Consider the following 12,685-nt stretch of genomic DNA (forward strand, 5'->3'; position numbering starts at 1 on the left):
TCTAGAACGTGATAAGTTGACTGAAAATGGCTGAAAAATGAAAATTTGCTTCAAAACAGTTCTTTGTGGAAAATATTCAAGCTTATTGTAAACAAGAAAAAGCTTAATTGTTGGAACACTCCATAAAAATGGAGAGGTGGAACTTTTTTTCAGAAAATCAACTGTTTTGCTTAGATGTATCAATCGTGCAGCTATACAAAGAAAATTATAATACGAAGCACCGAAAAAGGAATAGACTGTGGAAAAAGAACTTTCATAGGTTTGATTTTTCAAAATTATGTTTCGATTTTTTTTAACGTGCCATTTTGTGTACTGTTTTTGTGTAATTGCAAGTGTTTCAGCCAAGTTCACAATCTTCAGAATTAGAACTTAGAATAAGTCTACAGAATTAGAACTTAGAATTAATATAGTTTTCTGTTACAAAATACAAAGTAAAAGCAATATGATTGAAAAAAATTTGATCGAATTTTTTTTACCTCTGCACTTTTCCGTCGCAAGTTCAACCATAAAATATTTTCTTGCAATTTCAACAGGAGAAAAAAAATGTTTGAAAAATTTTAAATAAAACGATGTAAAGAAGCACATGCCGTTAAAGCGTTGTTAAATTTTGCAAAATCAGAAGTTTGAAAACAAGTTTTTCTCTAGAGAAAATTGATAAAATTATCTGAATTTTCTTCAGCAAACTGCTTTGGTGAAAGTGCATTAAAGTGTTTTATAAAATTTTACTCAGTGCCGCTATTTCACAAAATTTTGATTTGACCAAGACGTTTATAAATTGAAAATTGTCAATTAAATATTTTCGGGTTGCGAAAATTTGAATAGTTGACACAAATTCGGCCAATCGATGCATTTTTGATGTAATTGAAAATAGACCTGTTAATGAGAGCTCTTAAAAAACTAAATCGATTGCTGAAAGAACTTTTGAAAAATATTACAGGAATCAATTCTTTTTCTCATAAAAACATTTCTTTGTTGTCAATGATAGTGCTTTTAATTGTAAAAACAAACGCAACTTCATATTTTGAATACATCATAAAGAGAGGGAGGAACTTAATAGCAGCCCAACTTTTTTCCAGCCAAATTGCTTCGAGCAACAATACAAAAGATTAATAGCAAGCCAGAAAAAATCGATTGAAGAAGAAAAATTTTCAACAATTTCTATTTTCAAAATTAATTTTCGACAATTATTGCAATGTACTCGTTTTGAGTACTGTGTAAATAAGATGAAATTTTGCAGCAAAAAATTTTAGAGAGTGGAAATAATAACTTGAATGGTACAAAATACAATTAATTTGATTGAAAACTGAAAAATCGTAGAATGGATAATTTAGCGGAAATCAGTGTTTTATCAATTTGAATTACAGAAATTTGAAAACAATTGAGCCGAAACAATTAACACAGGTTCTCTGAAACATATTTCTTAGACAGTTCTGGTTTGATGGCTTGTTTTATAGCTGAGTGATGACGTAACCAATTTTGCAAAATCTCTTAGCTGTAATAAGGGGAACACAATCAAGCTTAAATTATTTTCGTTTTGATTAACGAGAAATTTATTTCCTACATTTTTTGAAAATCCTTTTAAAGTTGTTAGTTGTTATTGCATGCAAATAAAGTTTTCGATTTTACATTTAGAATGATTGGAGGAAACCAGTGATAAAATATGGTCACTTTTGTTCTAAAGTCATCAATTTTTTGTATTCTGGTCTTTGCAACGTATAGAAACTAATTTTGTCTGCTTGGTGTTTTTGATTGGTTTGCATACATTACTTCGGTCATAGAGCTATTTCTTTAAAAATTAAATTTCAGAAGCTGATCTTTTTAACGCCGAGAGCAGAGACGAGACTATGAAAATTGAAAATTAAAAAAAGCTTCTCTTCAACGTTTCTGTGGTAAAAAGTGTTTATAAGGCAAGTCAATTTTTACTTAAGACACAAAAACTTTGTTTTCATCAAAGCACTTCTGTGGGTTCTCTTTAAAAATAACAGTCAGCTGAGAGAATGTAAAAAAGTGCAAACACATTTCTTGAAAGATGAGAATGACTAGAAGTCTGTTTTTCGAAATGGTGTGTTTGGTTTTCAGCGGAGATACTGTGGACTGAAAATCAATCCGCTCCTGTAAAAGGAGGAAAAGAATATCTAAGTGAGCAACTGTTTGCATGTTTGTATGGTTTCAAGTTGATTGCAATATGACGGGTTGATCACTCACTACATTCAAATGCGCATTTGAATGAAACGCGCATTACTGATCCGCCTTGTTTAAGATAGATTTCGTGGGTTTTCGATTGTTTTTCTGGTAGTGACTCTCCTTTTTTCACCGAGCATTTTTGATTTACAAAAATTTGGAAACTGTTTTTTTTTCGAAAAAGTTGAATTTGAAGTAATAGTGAGTTCTTTATCAAACCTTTTGACAACTATGCATGAGCCAACTCCTTTGGTGAGCTTTTTTCAAGCTTCAATGTGTGGTTTAACTATTCTAACTTCCAATTATTGTAACAATATCTCAACTTGATCAAAAGTGGTTTCAATAAAACAGGGAAAGTTCATGTTCGTTTTTGATGTCAATAAAAAGAGAAAGAAAAAAATTCCGAACGATTTTTCAAACGCCGTCAAAACTTTTGAAGGTAAAGATTAAATAAAAAAACAGAAACAAAACGAATCGCCTGATTTGTCTTTCAATTACTTCAAAAATGTTCAATTGGCGAAATTTTATAAGAAAGATACATGTTCAATGTCCTTTCATGATTGTTAATGGATTAAACCAAAAAACGCGAAAATGATCAATGTTTATTCAAATAATGCACTGTAATCAAATATGGCACAGTAAACAAGTGAATCGAAGTTACCTAAGATCAGAACTATGATCACTATATTTTAAATATGGGGCCTTCTAAAAATACCGCTGACAAATGTATACGGTAAATCAAATGTTGTGACCACTGAAATTTGTCTGAAAAAAATTGTTGAGCATTTCTATGCTCCCATGTGTGTGTAGTTAGAACTTAAAATCTTTGTCCGTCATAGAAACAGATTTGTTTCTATTAAATCAATTGTTCAGAATAAGTAAAAACATAGCAGGACAAGTCCTGAAATACAATTCAAAGATATGTATCAAATATGACCTGACAATCATTTGCTCCGTTTTAAAGGCAAATGAGAGCTGTTAGTAGTGAGACTAAGCAATAAAAACAACAAAAACAAGCAAGAACAAAAATGTAATTTTTTTTGAAAAGACAGGATTAAAATCAATAAACAACTGCTATGAATTCAAACTGCCAAATACGTTCCTCTTTTTCTTATTATCAACCTGTCATTAAATGTCGATGAGTCTTTTCACTGATAATATTAAACGATAGGACAAAAATAACCAAAAATTGTAACAAATCTTGCGGAAACTTTTTGAAAAGACTTAGTATAAAAATCACATAACGCAAAAGCTCCTACGGCTGTAATTACATCAGTTAACTGAGTCTCAACGACCACAGTTAGGACCTGTCATCAATGAGATTAAGTAATAAGACAGCAAGAAGTACAATAAATACCAGCAAAACGGATCTTTTCTGTTTTTGCCCCCCCCCCCAGCAAGCACGTTATGTTCCCCCCCAGTAGGTTATGCGCCCCCAGTTACAGAGCACGTGCCATTACATAGCAAATCATTAAGTAAATATATGGCACGTGCGTCTGGAAGTTGCAAATAACATGCACCCATTAAGATGGAAAACACAAGCGGAAAAGATCCAGCAAAACTAAAGAATCACTCAGTTTTTTTAAGACGAACAAACGTACAAATCAAAAAGCAAAGGCTATGTACTGAAATGACTTGCTTTAACTGAATCCTTTTTAGCAACAAACGAGACTTGTCAATAATGAGACTAAAAGTTAAGACAGCATAGTTGGAAAGAAAAGCTAGCAAGACTCAAGACTCACAAACTGATTAATGAAAACAATTAGTGTGAGAAAGAATATAGCTCTGATCGAAAACGAATAAGTCAATAACTTAACCACTATTAGCACCATCAGAAACCTGTCCGCAGTGAGATGAAATGATTGGACATCAAAAAGTACAATAAATACTTGCAGAAATCAGAAATTCACTCAAAATGTTTGAGAAAAAGTAGTGTCAAAATCATGAAAACCACTAGCTATTAACTCGAGCCAATAATTTTGTTTCATTTATGCCTCATTAGCAGTCAATCTGACCTGTCACTGATGATACTAAATTATGGTACAACAGATAATTTTCAAAAAAGGGGCAAAATTTAAAACTCACTATTTTTTTTATGACATAATAGTGGCAAAGTCATAATAAAAGTATTAGCTGCCCCTTAATGAATTCAATTAAAAGCAAATAGGCAGAATTAGAACACATAACCACTGTCTTAAAATCACTGAGGGAGAGGAGGCTCTGAAACAGATGTCAAATTGACGCACCTGAAAAATAATCGATCTCAAAAACCGCCAAATTGTTCAAACACCAATTTCTCACTCCACTTTAAAGATATTTTGAAAAAAGTCACGCCTCAAACCTACTCGTTCTTTGGTTCCCTTTACTGTTTCAGTGTGACCAAAATCACCACTCTAATTTGACTTCTCACTGACGTGAAAAAGCCGATAAAAGCGTGAACAGATCTTAAAAAAAAGAGAGCGCACCAATACAACTCAAATTTTTTGAATTGTAAAAAATAAGACATAGGTAGAGCTGAAAAAGGATATAAAAACGAATTCACGTTAGAGCACATTTGTTGCCATGAAGCCCAGAAGTGTATTTGAGAAGCAAACTCCTGTTACTCATACATCAATTTGATTAAATTAAATTATCGGAAGGTTAATTCTGGGCAAACCAATGACTTTTGAACTGTAAAACGTACATGGGGAAATCCGGATTTAATTCATATTGCTGCAGATAAAAACCGACTACGTAATTGTTAAATTGCTATTTTTTAGTATTTTTTGGAGGTTTTGGCCAGCTACTCCAACTCCTGACGGCCAACCCTGTCGGAACTTGCTGCAGTCTTTTCATTTTGCATTTGAAGTTCTAGAAAAACCTAATTTCTTTTTTTACTTTGTCAGGTTCCATATTGAAAGGTGTTGAATTATATTCTTTATTTTGGCTTTGGACCTCGACCTGTGCAAAAGAAGCGCAAGAATTTTATTTGGGCAAAAATTTATGAAAGGTTTTTGCCTTTCATGAAACAGTTTTGCTTGTAAAAAAAGCAGATTGTAATTGTTGGATGCTTTTTCTAAATGTGAGCTTCACATTGCAATCCCAAGTTTGGTATGAAAGAGGAAAGAGCAACTAATTCGTGTTCGTTTCAACATTTTGTCCAAAACATTTTCAAAAGTAAATTCTTTTGCACATTTTTATCTTAACTAATAAAAGGCTTCTATTCTTTTTGAAAATGCTGGTAGTATTATAGCACTTTTGATAACAGTTTTGTTTCAGCGTAATCGCAGCGGAGCAGCATTAATCTTTTAATTTGCATTGCCTTAACAGTAGCCTGTTAACAGCTGTCCTTTCTTTTATTCCACACATTTCAGCTCATTTTGTGAGCGTGAATGCTCTTTTTGTGACCATGGCCATTTCTTTTTGCATCTGAAACTTTCACGTGGTATAGTCTGTCCCATAAAGTTGAAACAAGCGAACGTTCGAAAAACGCCAAAAACGTGCAATTGAGCATCAATGTGGTTATTTGAATGTCAACGTTTTTTCCGTTCAGCTTTCATTCATCAATTTTCTCTACATGTTTTAAAATTGAACTTTGAACTTTGAACTCTAACCTGTGGCTTTTGAAACGTTCGCTTATTTCAACTTTATGGGATACGCTATACCATCATTGCAGCCAAGAGTAGTCAGTCTGTTATGGTCAATCTGTTTAACATGTAGAATACAATAGATGTAGATGATTGAATTTACTAACCAAGAATGAATCCAAGCATGAGTGCCCAGAGGAGTGGCAGTCCGAGCAAGAAGTGAGCTAGGATGGCGACCACTGGGCCCTCTGTGACCACTCCGGGACAGAAGGCCAGTCTCACGACAACTCCACTCATCTCAAGAACACCTGCAGTAAGGGAACAGCAACTTAGCAAAAATGTGAATAAATTAAGTAGAGCTAATAGAAGCAATCTATAATTAAATATAAAGATTTGTACCGCTGCTTAGTGCCATCTATCAGATGCAAAAGAGGGTGACAATTGAAACTTTTAAGTTTTTCAAACAGAAAATTTTTAAACGATAGTAATCAGTAATCAAATTTGCAGATGAGCCATCAATTATTTTCAAAACCGCTTGTCAAAAACAGTTATGGGATATTTAGCTTACTGATAATTTGCTGCCAGCTGCTTTTGCATTCTTCAATTTCAAAGCAATCGCTAGAATAGCGGTCGAACAACTGTAATTGGGAGCGTTAAAAAGTTCCACTTAGTTCATACATACCAAAATGGGCCTGAAAAGGGGGGGTTTAAAATTACTTTTCAGGCTCCACACGTAGTTTATTTCTAATAATCAAATCAATTATTATTTTGATTGTTTGATTTTTTAAAAAAAACCACCTCGGGCATGCCGTATTCTTTTGCGTTGCATTAACAGATAAGCGATTTTCGAGAATATTGAAGAACAAGGGAACAGAGAAAAAAAATTGCAGAGTTCTTCGTTAAGAAAATGGGAAAACAACCGACAAAAATCTGTAAGAATTACGTCAACATGGATGAAAATCAGTTCAAAAACAACCAGCAACCGGCTCAACTATATTTTATTTCAAAACGCAAATAATTGGTGCCAGTATTTGCTGACTTCGCAAAAACTAAATGCTAAAAGGCAAAGCCAGAATCTGTTATATACATCGTCGCGTTTTCCAGACTTCAAGAAAGCTAATGAATTCATTTAAACTTTTGACTGAAGAAAGACAAATAACGCCCATATTATAAAAAGTTGGAGTTCTTGCAAGAATTGTCAAAAATCAAAATAAAAAGTGTTCACAAACGTGTCTTGACAAAAAAATGTTGTCGAATGTCGACAAAAAGGACGAAAAGCGAAATTAAGATGGATCAATTCTCGACTTCGGTCAGTAGTAAGTGGTCAAATTAATTCCTGAAAAAACATCCTCGTGAAAACAGGAAAGAGCAACGGAAAGAGCAACGGGAGCATCAGATCGATCTACAAAAATTTGAACGAGTTTGAAGTGTTGATAAAACAACAGGAGAGTCAACCTTTAGGAATATGTTTAACGGAAACGTGGCTCAAGGAGCAATCTAACACAAAGTGCATTAACCTTGATGGCTACCAGGAGATTGCTACAAGCAACCGAAATACCTCTAAAGGAGGAGGGGTTGGGATAGGATATTTGCAAGATTGGATTTACAACAAACAATCATTAAAGAGTTTGGCTGTACCAGTATTCAAATTTTAACTGTGAAAATCAACACAAAAAATGGCAAAAGTTTTTCATTAACAGTGATCTATATCAAACCAAATACAAGTATAAAAGAAATATCGGAAACTTTGCAGATGTTTTTTGAAGAACTATCTCCGGAACCGGAACAGTTACACATTGTTTGCGAAGATTTTAACATTGACCATATTAGCAATAACATCAAGCTTACAAAATTAAAAGACATTTTTAGTTCTTACAACTTAAGGAATATGTCCAGCGTTGGGTATACTAGAGAAAGCGCAAAGTCGAGAACTAATATTGACGTAGTTTACTGCTCAAAGACAGTAGAAATTGAAATCATCAAGTCAGCTGTAACGGATCACTATACTGTCCAAATCGTGTTCTCTGACTACGTGGAAAAGACTGTACCACTGAAAAACAAAGTTTACAGGGATTGGACTGCTCTTGAAAACCACTTAATTTTAGAAAAAATGGTTTTTAAAATAAGAGACAAATTAGGCAGACTTATGTCGCACTTTTTTGCTTTGGATTGTGATCATGCTTTTGAAAAGTTTCAAGAGGCTATCATTGAGGAAGTTGACAATTACATTCCATTGAAAAAATCAAAACCTTCTCAGCAACCAAATTGGATTGACAACAGTATAAAAAATTTAGCAGCAAAAAAACAGAGCTTATTCCAGACGTTCTTGAGACACAAAAATAATAAAAACAAGGAGAAGTTCAATAAAATCAGGAATAAGCTGAGAAAGAAAATAAAAGAAAACAAAAGAATCTATTATCAGAAAATGTTGCACAGAAACGCACAAAACAATTCCAGTAGCTTTTTTAATACAATGAGAACATTGAGTGGAAATACGCGAAAAGAACAAGAAGAGTTGTCAGAGAAACAGGTTGAAGGTTTCAACATTTACTTCACAACTATCGGAAAAATTTTATCGAATAAATTAATTGATCCTGGAAAAAACGGAAGACAAAAAAGAACTTTAAACAGCATGTTTTTGACCTCAGCAAATGGAGCCGAAATATCACTAGTCATTAAAAAATTGAAAAATAAATATGGCACTGATTGTGACGGTCTCAACAACTTTATACTTAAAAAAAAAATGCTATAGTTCCTACATTGACGTTTCTAGTCAATAAGTGTTTCGAAAAAGGAACTTTCCCAAAATGTTTGAAAAAAACACTAGTAATTCCTATACATAAGTGCGGGAATGCTTACGAAGCTCAGAACTACAGGCCAATTATTTTATTACCAACGATTGGAAAAATACTAGAAAAATTACTCTGTGATCGAATGACCGCATTCCTCGAGAAATACGATTTGCTTAATAAATATCAATTTGGGTTCCGACAAAAAAGAGGGACTACTGATGCATTAGTTAATTTCCTCGAGGGAATCAGAGAAGACTGGGAAATGGATTTAAAGAAGTGAAGGCTGTCTTCATAGATCTGAAGAAAGCATTTGTTACAGTTGAACAAAATTTGCTCCTCGAAAAGCTAGAAAACATAGGAATGAGAGGACCTGTACATAAATTACTGAAATCTTATCTGAGTGACAGACAACAATGCGTCAAATCGGTTGAGTTTAGGTCGGAATTCTTACCAATAGAATATGGAGTGCCGCAGGGCTCGGTGCTAGGACCACTGCTCTTTCTAGTTTATATAAATGATATTCAGGAGTTCTGCGGTGACTCAACTGCAATTTTGTTTGCTGATGACGCTGTTTTGAAGCAAAATGTGTATTCAAGTAAAGAAAAATTTGAGAAGTCATTAGAATCTGTAGCCGACTATTTTTTGCAAAACAAACTGACACTCAATTTAGAAAAAACGCATCTTGTGAATTTGAACGCAATCAGAAAATTTTCTCAACAAGAGATAATTTTGCAGAATGATGCGATCTGTCAAAAAACGTCTTTAAAATACTTAGGAGTACATATTGACGAAAAACTTAATTTTAATCGGCATATCCTCGAATTATGTGCGAAACTGTCCAAATTTTTTGGATTGTTTTATAAATTGAGATCAATTTTAACAACTGCACAGCTTCTTGTAACATATAAAGTTTACGTACAACCAATACTAAATTATGGTGTTTTAGTCTACGAAACCAGTAGCAAGAAAACACTTCAGCCTCTAGAAGCAAAAGTAAAACAAATTGCCAGAATCATTTTTAAAAAGAGAAAAACAGAATCAACACTGCAAAATCGAGAAAAGTATAAAATGCATTCGATCAAAGATTTGCACATTTTTGAACTGTTTAAAAAACTAACAGAGATACTTAGATCAGAATGCGAAATAAATAGTCCAAAATTGCTTATAACAAAGAAAAAAATAGAGTCAGTTGAGTTAAAAAGAACATCATCCCGTCAGTTAAAAAGTACAAACGCGGTTAGTGGACTTAGCCCTAAACGACTAGGAGTAAGAATAAGAAAATTGTTAAATTTTATATTAAAATTTAACCCCAATTTCATTTCAGAAGTACAAATCTTGAGTAAAAAAGAATTAAAACGTTATCAGTATAGTTTTAGAGACAATTACATTAGCAATAACCAACAAATAGTTTCGTTAATATATTGAGCCGATCATTTCAAATCCTTAGCATCTTTAGCATCTGACAATCTGTTTTTTAAAGTTTCTTAGTACTGCTACTGGCATCACTTGACGAGGACCATCGGACCTTTTGATGACCTATCAAGTAAGTGGCGGTTCTGTGCGGCCTAGTTTGTACAGCAATGCCAACTTACTTGAAAACAATTTATTATTTATTTGGAGTTATCAGCTGGAAAAAATTTATTAGCTTCATAGAATTTGAGAAATTTGAGCATTTCACTTAATGTTTCTTCAAAAACCATTCAAAGGATTAATGCTAGCGATTTGCGACAAATTCTCAGATGGACATAAGAAAGTGACAAAAATGTTGAGTCAAACAATCCCAGTTGAACAATTTTGTTCCCGCTTAAACAATTTTGTTCAACGTTATATAGCATTTTAAGTTTTTATTAGAAACTTTTCTGCTAAATTTTGGCATGCTTAATGAGCATTAACTTTAAGGTGTAATCACTTTGGTATTATTTGCCACGTTTTAAGGCTTAATCATTTATAGTTCCATGCGAGAAGTGTATCGATAGGCAATATTTGTGGAAAAATTTTGTGAGGAATATATAATATGTCAGCTCATTTGAATGCTGAAATTTTTGTCATAAGACGCGAACTATCAGCAGGATTAAAGACACGGTACCGCAACAACCACGATGAGTCAAGACAAGTTTTGGTAAACATTTTTTCACAGGATGAGCAGATGAAACAGGACAGGAAAGTAGAGATTGAAGCTGTTTAAGCTAAAAAAAATATAGAGGGAATAAGGTTAATTAACTCAAGGAGATTCAAAACAAAAGGAGAAGAGAAGATGTTAATAAAAATTAATCGTATTTGTAGTCCAAAAAAACAAATATTATTTCTACAGTTTACTTTTGTGAAATAGTTATTATATCCAAAAAATCAGGCGATTATGGGGCGTTTGAGAATGTGTCATTTCATGATTATATGCAAAAATTTACTTCACTTGAGATCGTTCACAAAATTATTTTTACTTTTCAATATTGGTTAAGAAAAAAATCAATATTTGACAAAAGTACAGCTCAAAACTGATCCACCTTTATCCTCTAAATTGTTGGCTGCATTTTCTTAGAAGATTGGTAAGTTTGTTTTCTTTCTGAGTTTATTAGCATAAAATAAGTTTCTAAGCTCTATGATTTTTTCTAAATTATTTTCTATGATCCAATATGAGCCTATCAGATCACAAAAAAGACAGTAAATTTTATATTAATTCCCTTTTTTACTCAGTGCCCATTTTTTCGGAACATTAGCACACATGAAAATATACATTTCTAGAAAACACTACATATTTTCAAATTTGAGTGCTAATATTTTTTGCGACTGAGACTTTCCTACCATATCGAAGCTTTTGCGTCTTCAATTAAGGGGCAAAGAGAAGATGCGCAAACTCAAAAGAAGTGTGCAAGTATACTCTTGGCGCGTACCTAATACAAAATATTAGAGCAAAAAAAATTGAAATCGATTTTCCTATTGAAATTCTGTAAGCTTGATATATTAAACTGTTATGGCTCTGTTATGCTTGAGTTGCTTTTGTTGAAACTGTTAACTGAATCAAGTATGCTACCAACGGTCCGCATTAATAACATAGTGATAGTTCTGAACAAAGATGGTTGTTTTTCCATTCCAAATCTGACTTTCAAGCAAGATTTGTTTAAAATTGTTTTTGAACCACACAGCAGTGCTCTGGCTATATTTTTTTTAACTTAGTGTAACTAGTTGCTTGCTAGCTTACATTTTCAGTTGAGTAATAATCCGTATTTTGGCATTCAATCGCATTCTGGCAAAACGGTATCGGTAATCAATCTACCAGATTATCGCAAAAATAAGGTTTGCTTCTATCGTAGCAAAAACATTTTTTTTGCTATTTTCCAAATCTCACTAAAATTCCCAAAAAATACTAAGATATTGTTTTTCCCACTTTTCAAACTGATTTCTTGCTTACTGTTCTGTTTTAAGTACAACAAGGTTGTTTTTTATGTCTGAACAAATAACTATCTGACTCATTCAAAAATTTTAGCTATGTCTTCGGATATATTTCAAACTAAGATTATGCAAACATTCTAACTAATCTATAGAGAAAACTAGTTTATATGGAAAACGTAGAAAGTCTTTTCAACCGAATAAATATTTCAAAACTATTCAAAAGTTGATGGTTTTATGGGGCTTAAAAGAATTCACGCAACCAGAATGCTGAACAAAATCTTCATAATTTTTGGATCGTTTTCTCCTATTTTAAATGGTCACTGTTTGTTGTTTCTAACCTTCAGACCCACTAAAAAGCCATAACTTTATTTTGTAGCTTTGAATTGCATTACAGGAAGTTTGGAGACCTCGATGCTTAGTCACAATAGACGTTTATTATATAAAACAATTGTAACTTTATTGTTAGTACCTTTAGGGTTGAGACTGAGTCCAGCTCTGATGAGGATGGTGATGAAGGCTACGTCTCTCAGTACCTCTTTCCAGTAGGGCTCTACCTCCTCAATCAGTCCAAAGTGTGAGTTCACGTTGCTCATACAGATCCCAGCCATCAACATACCCAACAGGGGAGGCAACTTGGCCAGTGACACTGAAGAAACAAAACTTTGGGATTTTTGTAGAAATTTTACTATGTTTGACCATTGATGAAAATGTTCAAAAGATTTGGAAACAAATGTTGGTGGAATCTTATAATCCATACGT

At 33.1% G+C, this 12,685-nt stretch overlaps 1 protein-coding gene across 1 annotated transcript in view; it reads right to left on the reverse strand.

The window, feature by feature from the left end:
• The window catches only part of LOC142358721 (sodium/hydrogen exchanger 9B2-like), a 64,418-nt gene that overhangs the window by 29,727 nt on the left and 22,006 nt on the right, over positions 1 to 12,685 (reverse strand). The window contains exons 4-5 of the mRNA XM_075410258.1: positions 12,396 to 12,572; positions 5,915 to 6,055 (exon numbers count right to left, since the gene is read on the reverse strand). Coding sequence (XP_075266373.1) covers positions 5,915 to 6,055; positions 12,396 to 12,572 — 318 coding nt within the window. The remainder of the gene's footprint in view (positions 1 to 5,914; positions 6,056 to 12,395; positions 12,573 to 12,685) is intronic.

This window comes from Convolutriloba macropyga, chromosome 2, assembly GCF_964194025.1.
Source record: "Convolutriloba macropyga chromosome 2, txConMacr16.3, whole genome shotgun sequence".
Classification (NCBI taxonomy): domain Eukaryota; kingdom Metazoa; phylum Xenacoelomorpha; order Acoela; family Convolutidae; genus Convolutriloba; species Convolutriloba macropyga.